Below are 14,944 nucleotides of genomic sequence, written 5' to 3'. Positions count from 1 at the left end.
GGAAGTTGGGATGGACTTAAATAATCAATTTGTCGTGGAATTAAGGAAGTTTTTCTTATTATTATTGTGACCCTTTGTGGAATGTTAATGATTTTCTAACTTGAAATTTTTTACTCGATCTGTACTCAGCTGTCGTGGTAAGGGCATAGAACTGTTGATCATTTTCCTTGTATTTTGTGACCTTGCCACATCAGCTGAGTACAGGCCAAAGTAAAAATTTTCAAGTTAGAAAATTATGACTCTTTGTGGAATATTAATCTCTTATTACATCCTTTAATGCATTCTTATTATGAATGTTGATTTTCAAAGTACCATCATTTCTTGGATGTTGCAAAGTACTGGAACCCCTAATCATTCAAATTCCACCTATTTTCTTCTTTTTTGATTGGTAAGCCTATTTAATGTGTTCAATAATGTGTTGGTGGGATTTGAACCCAGGTCTTTGGTATCATCACTCAAAGAGTATACCAACAAAACTAGCTGGCACTCGTGCAAATTCCACCTATCTTACATATTTATCGTTGAAGCTATTGAATTTCGGTTAGCCTAAATTTCAGCTATATCAAAATTAATATAATTTTCATAGAAATGATGAAAAACTAGTGGAAATGATAGACATATTGAGACTAATTTCACCGAAATTAAAGGAAAATAATATAGCCATGAAAACACACTAATAAGCATTTCGATACATATTAGAGCAACTATATGAATGCCTGATATCCCGAAACAACATACCCTACATGAAAGTGGCAACATTATTGTCACACTAATAGTAAATATCTTAGTATCTAAAATGCATGCTTAATTATATGAAATATTGAGTACTACATTCTGACGATGACCGTCTAGGGGTGAAAATCGGCTACCATCGGTGCCCACATTGGTTACACCATGAAATCTTCCATCAAGAGGCAAAAATTTGTTACCATTAGCGCTTGCACTATCTATGCTCCCACCTCGATCATCGTCTAAGGGTGAAAATCGGTTACCATCGGCGCCCACATTGGTTACACCATTAAATCTTCCATCTAGTGGTGAAAATTTGTTACCATTAGCGCTTGCACTATCTATGCTCCCACCTCGATGACCGTCTAAGGGTGAAATTTGGTTACCATCGGCGCCCACATTTGTTACACCATGAAATGTTCCATCTAGAGGCAAAAATTTGTTACCATTAGCGCTTGCACTATCTATGCTCCCACCTCGATGACCGTCTAAGGGTGAAAATCGGTTACCATCGGCGCCCACATTGGTTACACCATGAAATCTTCCATCTAGAGGCAAAAATTTGTTACCATTAGCGATTGCACTGTCTATGCTCCCACCTCGATGACCGTCTAAGGGTGAAAATCGGTTACCTTTAGTGCTTGCACTGTCTAGAGGCCCAGATCGATGACCATCTATAGACGAAAAATGATTACCCTTAGTGCTCGCACTATCTATAGGTGAAAGCCGATTCCCATTAGTGCTCACACCATTGAGAGGTGAAAATCGATTCTTCTCTTGAAGAAAGAATCGATTTTGATTGATACTTTGACTTGCTGACGATCGATGAGCGAATGTAGGAGAGAGATTGAAGAAGAAAATGAAGAAAAAAAGCACAACCATGTTGTTCTCCATGAGTGTTGAGTAGTAGAAGAAAGGATGAGAGTTGTTTATGTTTGTGTGTAAATGGGCCTATTGGGCAAGTAATTTATAGGTGAGCCAAGGGAGTGAAGAACAAAAGGTGGGTCATTTTCTTTGTATTGGCCTGGGCTTTTACCATTTCCTTGGTGTGGGCCAGGGCTTTCACCATTTCTCCATTTTATGTGAAGAAGGTGATTTAAAATTAATCCAATTTGATTCGAGCCAAGGTCGGCTTAGTCGTGGTATGTTTGGCTGAGGCCTTCCGTCTCGCATGTATATGTGAAACAAGAGAGGAATCCCTGTTGAGTCGGCATGTAAAAAAAAAAAAAGGAAGTTTGCTATGAATAAGGAGGACCAAAGTTTTATCCACCATCCAATCAAAAGCTGACATGTGGCATTTTGTTTTGGGTCTACACATGACTAGTGGAGTTACAACTCCCAAATTAACATACTCGATTATTCGAGATCTTTAGATTTATCACTTTTTTATTAAAGTGGTGATTTTCTGTCTCCCCCTCTGCTCTCCTGACGTGGCATGTGCAACCATAGATTTTTCCCTCAGGATACAAAATCACACATATTTATGGGGATATGCAGTTGTTTATCCCGAGAAAAAATCTATAGTTCTATGCTCATGGCACGTCAAGAGAGTAGAGGGAGAGTTAGTTTATCATTATTCTTTGAAAGTTGTGATTTTCTAACTCAAAAATTTTCACTCGGTCAATGTGGCATGTGCATCATTGTTTCAAAACTCGTTCGAGACTGAGACATATTGCCTGAGTCGTCTTGGTATCAGGCATGGACAGAGAAGTCAATTTTTCGATTGAGTTTTAAACTCCCACATTCATTTTTCTCATTTTTGAATGAGACGTCTCAAACATATCAAAAACTTATCCAAGACGACTTGGTATCTGGCATGGACGAGACGAGACGCTCATTGTTCATGTCGTGTTGAGATAAGGGTATTATGAAAATTTACCAACCCAAACCCAATCCATTTATAAATTGATATACCAGACCCAACCCATATATAACCTATTTAATAAACTTATAATCTTAATTGAAAAATATAAATTCCATTTCCACCACCAAAAATAAAATATCATTAATAAAAATAAAATCACACAATCAGAGACTAAGTTTAATAGTGAAAAATAACTTTTTTTTTCAAAGTTTGTAGAATTTTGTCCTTTACAACCATGTGGCATCACATCATGTTTTTGAATGCCATAAGGTAATGTGGACAGAAAACTTTTCTTACCAACTTAATAAGGAAAGTGTTTTTCAATGTTATTATTGTTATTGTTGGCTAAGCAAAGTGTATTTCATTATCACATTAAACATACTAGCTTTGCTTGGTAAGATCTTAAGTCTTACTGAGGGTCATTTTTCCAATATTAGGAATCAAGCACTATACACTTCTAGATTTTAATGAAAAAAATGAAGTAAAAAATATAAATATAAATAAATAACTTATTAAGAAAATTATTTTTTCTCTTTCTCAAAGTAAAGCTTAACCATTTATTGATTTAAAAATATCTTAAAACACCATTTATATTTTATAAAATTTGATAATAAAAAGGTTTATTATGAAAAAGTTTTAAGAAATTCTAGAAAAAAAATGTGTAATTTAAAAAATTCTTAAATAATTATTGATATATTTAAAATTACACGTTAATGACACAATAACTATGAGTTAGGCAGGTTGACACTCAAAACCCAAACTCAACCCATTTAATAATCATGTTAGATGGGTTAACATTATTATGATTCAAAACCCAATTAAGCTTGACTTAAATCCACTAACTTTGTATCGTTTTTGAGTCGTGTTTGTGAATCGTGTTGAGATTGTCACCCCTAATTCTTTCTCTTGAAAATACTCTGACGATTAAGTCAATTACAAATTAGATAATATATAGATTAAAAGAGACAGAATTGTTATACATTTCTATTTGCCATCCGTAGAAATACCAAATCAAGGAGGCTATTTCAAAACTAGTTAAGAACGAGTCGATAACATGATTTTAAAAACTAGATTTTGGAGAAGGATTAGTACCCACAAAGTGCGGTTTGACTTGTCTAAGTCGTATCCTTCCAAATGAATTCAAACTAATTTCAACATCAATTTATATATATATATATATATATATATATATATGGAAATGTTCAACACCCTAAGCTTTACTCTACACTTTAACAAATGTGTTTTGTCCTACATGGGTTAGAAGTTTTGGAATGGGCTGATTTTTGATGAGGATGATCTCTAAATGATCTCTATGATTAGAAGATCATCCTCACCAAAAATCAGCCCATTCCGAAATTTTTAACCCCATGTTTACAAGTTAAAAAATCATGGACTGTCCATTTTTTGTAAACCATTTTTGATGGGGTTAGAAGTTTTGGAATTGGCTGATTTTTGGTGAGGATGATCTCCTCACCATAGATATCATCATCACCAAAAAATCATCATCACCAAAAATCAGCCTATTCCAAAACTTCTAACCCATGTAAGACAAAACACATTTGTTAAAGTGTAGGGTAAAGCTTAGGGTGTTGAACATTTTCCATATATATATATATGGGTCAGGTTCAAGGGCCATGTGAGAAAACATGTAAGAAAACTTTCGGCGGTAAATAAAATTTTAAAATATGGATTAGAAATTTTAGATTGAGCTGATTTTTTGTGAGGATGATCTCTATGATGGGACGATCATCCAAAAAAAAAATCAGCCCAATCTGAAACTTCTAACCCCATTAAAAGTGATTTAGAATGTGGACCGTCGATTTTTTTTCAATTTTTATCACTAATTTGTAAATCACTTTTGATGGATTTAGAGGTTTCGATTGAGCTGATTTTTTGTGAGGATGATCTTCTCATCATAGTGACCATCCTTGCAAAAAATCAGCTCAATCCAAAACCTCTAACCCTTATTTTGAAAAACGAAAGTTTTCTTACATGTTTTCTCACATGGCCCTTGAACCTGACCCTATATATATATGTGGGAGCTATCTTTTTTTATCACTTCCGCTCCACTAAACAAGTAGCAGAATCTTAGACTTTTGTTCACTTACATTTCTTTGAAGTGTTAACTATTTTTCTTTGACAACTAAGTTAGTCTTGAATTTGATAGTGCATTGGGATTCTAAGAGAGTTTTGAGTAGCCTTGCTATAAATGCAAGTAGCGTGCTCGCGCTTGGATAGAAGGTTGGTCTCTTGGTTTTAATCCATTTTTTGTTGTTGAAATCGTAATGTATTTGATGGGTTACAATTGGCTAATATCCTCATTATTTGAACTCCCTCGTAGTGTCTCGAACGATGGTTGGACAAGCATCCTCAGGATTAGGTATACTCAAGACAAGAGTCTAGCTTCGAATCATGGATTCAATAGGTCTCGGATGGTGAGTTGGAAATAAGGTCCATCTCATAGTTTAATGTGCCATGTGTCAAATCATCAAGGTGTGGGATCTATTTGGCTATCACAAAATGTATTTCTGAAAAATAAGAAATTAGTTATACTCTGGTTTATTAAATGTTAGAATCACAAAATCTTAATTTTTATTAATCACAAATTCTTACGACCTAAACAAGTTGGCTTCGGTCTAGTTTCCAAAAAATTACTCGAGTTTTTCAAAATAAAATAAATATGATAAAAATAAAATCAAGCAATTAGGTTGTTTGGACCTTTGCATAAACTTCACTCCCTCGCACAACTCGATTTGCGTGGATTCACTAATTACATTCAACTAGAAATCCTATTTTGGTTAGAAATACTCTCCAATTATCTTGATCATCATCTCTCTTCCTCTTCTTTTGGAATCTGGCTCTAATATTGTCCTACCAAGAATAAGTTAGTAATTATAATGGTAAGTGATCATCATATTATGGTTTTGCTTTTGGATTGTGTTTCGAGGAATTAAGAAAGTTGGGATGGACTTGAATAATCAATTTGTCGTGGAATTAAAGAAGTTTTGTTTATATTATTGTGACCCTTTTAGGAATGCAAATGATTTTCTAACTTTGAAAGTTTTACTCAGCCTGTACTCAACTGACGTGGCAAGGGCATAGAACTATTGATCATTTTCCTTGTGTATCCCAAAGAAAAAGATCTATGGTTTTGTGCCTTTGTCACGTCAATTGCATACAAAGAAGTGAAAATTTTCAAGTTAGAAAATCACAACTCTTTGTGGAATATTGATCTCTTAGTACATCCTTTAATGCATTCTTAGTATGAATGTTGATTTTCAAAATACCATTATTTCTTGGATGTTACAAATTAATGCGACCCATAATTATTCAAATTCCTCCTATCTTTTTATTTATTTAATTATTTATAAGTCTATTTAATGTGTTCAGTAACATGTTGGCGGGATTTTTTTTTTTTTTTTTTATAACGAAGGGTATCCAGGCCAGCTTGCGCGCACCAGACTAGTCCCTACGCCCCACACTCAGACTATACCCTACTACGTGGAGTGGTGCGTGGCCACCAAGATTTTTTATGGGTAGTGGGATTTGAACTTGAGATCATAGAAAGAACAGATTCCTTGGCCCCAAGATACTACCATTCAACCACCCCCTTGGTGGTTCATGTTGGCAGGATTTGAATCCAGGTCTTTGGTACTCAAAGAGTATATCAAGAAAGCTAGCTTGCACCCGTGCAAATTCCACCTATATTACATATTTATCATCGAAGGTATTGAATTTCGGTTAGCCTAAATTTCAGCTATATCGAAATTGATAAAATTTTCATAGAAATGATGAAAACCTAGTGGAAATGATACATATATTGAGACTAATTTCATCGACATTAAAGGAAAATAATAAAATAGACATGAAAACACACTAATAAGTATTTTGATACATATTAGCACTTTTCATGGGCTTTCTTGTGTTCCAAAAATCATTTACGAGATACGGTTGTATGCTCGGTACCAAATATTTTCGATAAAGTTTTCTTTCATGAGAAGAAGTTATATTTGGCAATCTTTTTGGGTCCTATTAACCATGTAAATTTGGCCTATATCTTTCTTTCTTTTTGTTTTTACTTATTATTTATTTTTACTTTACACAGTGAAAAACCATGTGATTGGCATTTCCAGCAATGGATACCACTAGTAGTACCAAAAATAAAATAAAAAATGTCGAAGTAACATTGAAATTGACACGATTTCAGACATTGCTGACATGGATGTATTTATAAAATCATAGATGATTTTCATCGAGATACGAGTGAGAAGCATCTATGGTTCTGTGCACATCAATGTCTCATAAGATGCAAATTTCAATGTTACTCCAACAACATGAATCTTTAAACATTGCTCATGATTTGGTGTTTCTTTGTAGATCATAACTTCAAATCTCACAATCACTTATTTGCATGTTATTCCATTTCAGAAGTTACATCATCCCCCGAGATTGATACAACACAACGAAGACCAAATGCAATCATAACAAACTACTAAAAACTTGCCTTGTCTAAGAAGTAGGGGTGCAACTTAATTCGGTTCAAACCGAGAATCGAACCAAACCGCGAGTTTTGGATTGGTTTGGTTCGATTTAAATTGAAATCGGTTCAATTTCGGGTTTACAAAATAAAGAATCGATGGATTCGGTTCAGTTCTCGATTTAGACTTTATAAATAATCGAACCGAACCGATAACTGAAATTGTTTTAAAATAAAATTTGGCTTTTTAAAAACCCCAACTCTCATCTCTTCTACTCTCTTCTCTCTCTCATCTCTTTCTACGGTTGTCGGCTATCGGGTTGCGAGGCTGGGGAGCAGCGGGCGGATCATCCTCTCTCTCTCTCTCTCTCTCTCTCTCTCTCTCTCTCTGCATTCTTGCTGCGGGCTACGGGCTGCCTGTCAACTCCGACGACTAGAAGATCTCTCTCTCTTGGAGTTGAATAGCAAGATTTGTTGGTTTGTTGCTCGATATTGTCCACTGAAGTTGTTCTTCGAATTATTCCAATGGAGAAACGAAAGCCTACACAGGATCTAAAATGCCCCCAATTTCTAAGCATCTTTGAGAAAGAGGTTATTATTTCTAACTATATTAGCTAGTCGATTTTTCCCTGAAATTATAGAGATAAGTTCTTTTAATTTTTTTATTAAATAAAATTTTTATTTATGTAAAGATATATGAAGTTGTTTATTATCTAATACAAAAATTAATTAAAATTTTAAGAAATATATGACATTATCAAACTCCAAAATTATGCATGAACCAGTTATTATTTTTTATTTTTTATTGAAAATATTTGTTTAAGAAATTTTTTTACGACCCATGGAACCGAACCGAACCAAACCGAATTAACATCGATTTGGGTTGGTTCGGTTCTAGACCAATTTGGTTTGGTTCTGATTCTCATATAATGGAATCGACCTTGGTCGGTTCGGTTCTGATTTTGTTCTAAACCGAACCAACCCAAACCAAATTGCACCCCTACTAAGAAGATCAACAAACGAATAAATATAAATGTGTTAACTTGGACACATAGATATATATTCATTTCGATGAACTTGAAAATGAGAATATTTGACAAAAATATATTTCGACCTGAAAATAAATGCAATTTTCATGAAAAAAATTATAAAAATGATAGAATCACAAAATCTGATTGCTTAGCAATACAATCACACAATTGGACTCGTCTCGACGTAAGTAAACTACTCAACTCAGTATCTTTCGAGTCCATTATCACTAAACCCCAACTCAACTCAACTTAGACTCGTCCGAGTTTCAAAACCATGATCTAGAACCTTGTTTTCATTTTCTAGAGAAAAAACAGTGGACCCAAGCCAAATTCCCTTTTTACCCCTCCCTCACACCCCAATTTTCTCATTTTATTTTTTGTACAGTATTTCAGACATCTATTTAAGAAAACCGAATCAAATAATCTGAAATGGCTTTCCTTAGGTCAATAACTACGACAGCAGTTTCAGTTCTACCTGCAACAGTTCTCACAATCTCTGCTCTCTCTTCGTCTCAATCTCCAAACCCCTCTCTCTTCAAACCTCCAAATCTTCACTCTCTCTCGTCTTCGATCTTCAAATCGGATCGTTTGAGTTTCTGCAGAAACTTCAATCCCTCACACAGCTCTCTTCGCATGGATTCTCTTTCATCCGAGCTGAAACACTCGCCGCAGGTTAGCAACTTGCCCTAATCATAATTTCTTTTTCTTTTTGTTATCTATGTCGAAATGTCGAATTGAATCGGTCAAATTAACAGATTTTTTTCGGTTTTTGAAATTTTGATTCGATTTGCAGAAAGATGGTGGTTTTCCGGAACTTTTGGTGAGTTTATCGGATTTTTGTTTTTAATTTTGCTTATGTTCTTTAAGTCGAATTGATTCAGTAAAATTAATTGACTGTTTCGGTTTTGTATTCGATTTACAGAAAGATGTCGGTTTGCCAGAACTTATGGTGAGTTTGATCAATTATTCGTTTTGAATTTTGCTTTTGTTTGAATTTTGTGTTTGGTTAAATGTTATTGAAGTATTTTGGTTTTTTAATGGCCTAAAGTTCTGATTTTTAGTCTATTTTCAGACAGAGTTCATGGTGGATATGAAGTGTGATGGTTGCGTTAATGCTGTTAAGAATAAGTTACTTACTGTTGATGGTAAGCAATCATCTTAGTGTGTTTCTGATTTTGGACTATTTACTGTGTTTTGATTGAACAAATTTATGTTTTTCAGGAGTTAAAGAAGTTGAGGTGGACTTGAGTAATCAAGTTGTACGGGTTCACGGTTCTTCCCCGGTGAAGGCCATGGCTGATGCTTTGGAACAGACGGGTCGGAAAGCTCGGTTAATTGGCCAAGGAAATCGCGATGGTTGGTTTTTTGACCTTTTGGATTGTTCTAGTAATAATGCTTTGGTGCAATTTTGATTTCTTTCCGTTTAAGCATTCTTCTTTCTTGGATGTATTAGCGTGACATATAGGTATTTAAACTCTGCATGGCATACATATTTATGACACACTGTTGAATCTGTACTTGGTTATGGTTTCCATTTACGTCCAATTTTAGAGGCTTGTCATCTCGTGATATGGTTGGTGGATGAAAATGTGGGAGGTAAAGCTCATTCATGTGGTTTTTTTTGGATAGGTATAGGATTAGTGGTTAACAAATGAAGTTGGGTTCAAGAGGGTTTGAACCTAGGACGTGGGAAGAACACGTATTAGTGGCAGCGGCTTTTAGAATGATTGGATTGTATTACTCAATACTCACTCCACTTACCCCAATTTTATAAAGATGCCTAGGTAAAACGACGGTGCTTTAATTTGGCAAGTTGGGAATCTCAAGTGCATTCTGTTAAGAAAACAGGTGCAATCGAAATAATAGAACGAATCGAAAAAAAAAAAAAAAAAAACTAAATACAAGATGCAATCACACAAAGAGAGACCAAGATTTTACGTGGTTCCCTCTAGATTGAGGCTTGATTTACAGTATCTCCTTGTTGACCAGTACTATCAAGCTCCACAAATCACAACACATTCGCAGTTGCTTTGAAGTATTATTGGTTCTTAATATTAAAATTTTGAGACCCTTAACAAGAATCTAGGATTGAAAATAACATTTTTTCCTTTTACTTTTGGCGGGAGATCACTCTCATCTAATCATCTTTTTCCCGTCTCCCAATTTGTAACATTTTTATTCAAAATCCCTGGCCCATAAGTTTGGGAGATTCAAGCGTCTGCTTGTAGGAGGAAAGAAAATTGCTACTTTATGGAAAACATTTTTTTTTTTTTACTAATCTTTTGCACTTATACCAACTAGCCTCTCCCTCTAGAAAAAGGAGGTTTGGCGGTTTGTCTCAATAAAAGGCTATTGAAGATTCACTTCCCACCATCAAACTATGGCCTTCTTTTTGTAGGTTTAGGGTGGTGGAATATTACCCTGTGAGGTGCCTTTTGTATCCACCATCAACGCTTCTAATGTAGGAAGTAAGTGTTGTTGACGAATTTTCATGAGGTTTTAGGAGGTAAGTTTTTTGCAATATAATTTCTACACATGAATGGGTAGTCTTATGTAGGAGAGAATGAATTCCTTTTGTACAGTTTTTGAGTTGTTTGGAAGAGGTCGATTCACATAGTAGAGTTCAAGATCAAAGAAGTGTGGTCGGTAGAAGTGTGGGTGGAGGTGTCAATGGGCTAGGCCTTAAATGAGATGCTTTTAATTGGGCCTACAAATATAGACTAAGCCTGATCTTATTGTATTTGGGCCAATTGGTGGGCTGTGTAGGGTTGACGATTGTTTGCTCTTTGCAAGAGAGGGCGAGAGAGAAGCCAGAAGGCTATTTGCTCTTTGCAAGAGGGAGGGAGGGACCCAACGACTCTGCACCCAAAGCCCAATCCTTATTCGTCCTATTGACTTGCATAAGTGTGGGATTGACATTTATATTTCTGGTCTTTTAAACTTATTAGGTGACGTTTCATACTTTATCCCCATCTTGTTGAAGGTGTAGGTGTAAATCTAGAATGACCACAATATTTGTAAGTGACTCATGCCAAATTTTGCACTAAGTGAACCTTATCCTTTTGATGAAAGCCTTGACTTATTTTGATTTGATTTGTGTTCAAATTTCATAAAATTAAGCAATGATTATTGTGTGGCAACTGTCATCTCTACTATATATAGCAAAAAAGGGGGCCTTTGTATTTTTTTGAACCTTTGAGGGATGCTTTATTTTATTTTTATTTCATTTGGATTCTTGTAGTAGTTTAAAGTGATAATTCAAACCATCACTCAAGCGTAGTATTAATTTTGACATATTTCCATGAAATATTTCCATTTCCACAAGGTCGGCATATATATATAATTGCATTTATTTTCACACAGTTTGTGATATTTTCATTTCCAAGATGACTGCAATAGATACTGAAACCAAAATTTAATACATTTCCCTCGAGTAACCTAATTGCAAAATTACCATTCCTAGATTTCTTGGGAATTTTGAAAATTCCATAATTTCTAAGTTATAAGTTGGTTTGCAATTTAAGTATTGGAAAAAAAATTGGTGTGCCCTTGATGGAGAAATTGGTTCAAAGAGAAAGAAGAAATTTATGATTTGCTGAACTACGAGGTTTGAGAACACACCAAGGGATTCTCATTTTCTAGACTAGTTGATTTTTCCGTCTCTTTCAAAGGGAGCACTTATTTGATTGTCTAACTAAAATCTCCTTCGGGGAGGATACGTCGGTGGTTTAACTCATGCCTTGAAAACACATGTTTGGTTTAAATCATGACTTTAGGACACAAACACTCATAAACCCATCATTTTGGATCATTTTTTTTGAAAACCATGGACATTCTACAACATTTCATCCAAATTTCTAATCTTTTGTCCATCCATCCAAATTATTGTAAATAATTGAGTGTCACTTGATGTGCTTTAAAGTGCTTCCATAATAATTTGTGTAGGACAGGTGAACTCAGAACTTGTGTGTTGAGTATGGATTCATAGCAACTTCTTCCACCCAAAACTATCAATCTTTTCTGCATAGTTTCTAGAATGTCTTCCTAACAATAATTGTAATTCACTATTGACCTGCAGACTTTTTAGTTTCGGCTGCTGTTTCTGAGTTCAAAGGTCCAAATATTTTTGGTGTGGTTCGCTTGGCCCAAGTGAATATGGAATTGGCAACAATTGAAGCAAGCTTCAGTGGATTATCACCTGGGAAACATGGTTGGTCCATAAATGAATTTGGAGATCTAACTAAAGGAGCAGCAAGCACCGGGAATGTGTTCAATCCAACAAATCAAGTCAATGAAGAGGTTTGCCACTACACTATGCTTTGTTTATGGGTTTTATATTTTTCCATTATTTGAATCTATGCTTGGTACTTTAATGGTTTCTCCTTTTTAATTTGTTGAGATATCCTTGTACTAGTAGAAGTGGCATGCAGATTTTCAAATTGAAGTACATAAAGGACACATTATTATTTTATTGTTCAGCTACACTACATATTCTTAATTTAATGGTGTCAATGGGTACTCAATTACCCGATGTACCCAAAACCTATTAGTCAGTTTTGGGTCTACCAATATGGACCCAAACAATTTCAGGTCCAGTTCTGGGTAGCTATCTTAAGGACCCGATAAGAATCGGGTCTTCTTCGGGTACCCAACTAGTAAATTTATAATATTATAATAAAATTACTAGTCTAATTAAATGCTTACAAAGAGATATTTGATGTAAATTTAGTTGATATATAATTAAAATATAAAGAAATTGTCGAAGTCTTTAATTTTTACCTTTTCTCTACTTGAACTTCCCTTCATTTTTCATATATTTATACAATTTCAATGACAAATAAATGATTTATTCGATAATTTTCTATGATTTTATTCTCAAAAGTTTGATTTGCTTGAAGAATTTATTGTTGATCTTAACTTGCAATTGAGGATTTACAAGTTAAATGATTACATTTATAAATAATTGTCTATTTTATTGATACTCATTTTTTTTCATTAAAAAAAGAAAACATTATCTATCTTGGTGGTTGCCTGATGGGTATCGGGTATTTGTAGTGTCGGTTCTGGGTCCTTACCTGAAACCGAAATCAATAAGAACCGAAACTGATATTTATTTAGGGTCCGGGCCTGGGTATATGTGGAACTGACCCATTGACACCCCTTTCTTATTAAGGCTTTCAGCAAATTATTTCTGATCTTGAGAACCTCAAAGGCTAAAATCAAAACAATATTGTCAGAATGTGTGTTAGTGTGTACTTTAGGGTTCTTTATGATTTAAATGTTTAGGAGATTCCTAGAAGTTGGTAGATCCCTCATTATATATTTGTAATGGATTTCTTTCTAACGCAAACTTAGGGCCTGTTTGGATTGACTTCTCCAAGTACTTCTGACTCTTGCAGGGAGTCAGAAGTACTTAGACCCTGCATTTGGCTCTCTCTAGTGCTTCAAAAAGTAACTCTTTCTAAGAGTTGAAACTATTGTTTTGAAGAAGCACCATTGAAGATATTAATTATGCACTAAAACTTATGAACTTTTAAGGATCACAAGATAGAAAATTATTAAGAAAAAATACAACTCAGTTTTAAAGAGAGATTTGGAAAGCACCTAGCAAACTCTCTCTATTGGAGGCATTTTTTAGTAATGTTAAAGGACTACTTTGTCTCCCCACATGGCCTTTGTTAGATAGTTTGAAGAAAATAAATGTTACAAGGGCATTATGGAAAGAAAATGTACAAAAACAATATTTACAACTAAAGAAGCCTGCTCATCACTTTAAAGAGAGAATAAAAATACCCTCAACATCTAGTTCATTATGTATCAACTAGAAGGTGGCATGTGCAAACGCACATATATCAGAAGGCTTATTGTAATTTAAAATATTAATTAAAGGGGTTTTGAAATTTACATAGTAAAAGTGATATTTTTGTAATTTTGAAAACTAACTAAACCAACGTGATTATAACATCGTGAGATTACAATTTTCTTGATTTTTGAATGGGGGCATTTGTGAGATCCAAATTTTGGTGTTGAACCTCTTTTACTCAGCCTTCTCTCATTTTAATAGTAAAGATCATTTGTAAGAATATTTTTGCAAAAATACATTGGAACATTATTTGTTTTCTTCCCTTTTAAATGAAACCCATCTACTATCATTCAATTTGTTTTTGATGGCACCATAGAGTTCATTTCCTAAGTGGTGTTGCTTTGTTTTTGTTTAGCCACTGGGTGACCTGGGAACATTAGATGCTCAAGAGAATGGAGAAGCTTTCTTCTCGGGTGTCAAACAAATGCTGAGAGTAGTCGATCTTATTGGGCGATCCATTGTAGTTTATGAAACTGAAGATAAATCAGACTCGGGCATTGCTGCTGCGGTTATTGCTAGAAGTGCGGGTGTCGGTGAGAACTATAAAAAGATCTGCACGTGTGATGGCACCACCATATGGGAATCGAGTAACGTTGATTTTGCTGTTAGCAAGGTTTGATCATGCTTTCAAGTGGAAATGTTTGCTATTTTCTTGTAGTTAAAAACTTGACTCTTATGTTTTGGAAATTCTACTAGATTAATGTAAGAAACAGAGAAGAAATTAACACTCCATGTAATAAAAATGAATGAACCCCATAACTTTTTAGGAATTATATCTGTTTATTGTGGCTGAAACTTGTGTCTAAAAAGCTGGGTGAGATGGTTTGGACATGTTCAACAAAAGCTGCTCACATATTCAAGTTGAAAGTCCTAAAAGAGAGAGGGGATGCCCCCAAAAGAATATGGATGGAGATGATAAAAGCTAAACATGAATTCACTCTTAATAAACTTGGCTTTGGACATGATGGAATGAAAATCTT

The 14,944-nt window shown here is 34.6% G+C and overlaps 1 protein-coding gene across 1 annotated transcript; it reads left to right on the top strand.

Annotated features, from left to right (window-relative positions):
* The first annotated feature begins 8,489 nt into the window (after nt 1-8,489).
* Nucleotides 8,490-14,737, top strand: CCS (copper chaperone for SOD1). Its single transcript, XM_086457094.1, has 7 exons — nt 8,490-8,773; nt 8,895-8,921; nt 9,024-9,050; nt 9,174-9,246; nt 9,323-9,457; nt 12,180-12,400; nt 14,320-14,737. The coding sequence occupies exons 1-7, from the start codon at nt 8,531-8,533 to the stop codon at nt 14,581-14,583; spliced, it is 990 nt and encodes a 329-aa protein (XP_086313220.1). The 5' UTR covers nt 8,490-8,530; the 3' UTR covers nt 14,584-14,737.
* Nucleotides 14,738-14,944: the final 207 nt, after the last annotated feature.

Source organism: Akebia trifoliata, chromosome 10 (genome assembly GCF_017979445.1).
Source record: "Akebia trifoliata isolate Shusen 1 chromosome 10, ASM1797944v1, whole genome shotgun sequence".
NCBI lineage: Eukaryota > Viridiplantae > Streptophyta > Magnoliopsida > Ranunculales > Lardizabalaceae > Akebia > Akebia trifoliata.
The sequence above is the reverse complement of the archived record's forward strand: the minus strand, read 5'-3'. Positions and strand labels throughout refer to the sequence as shown.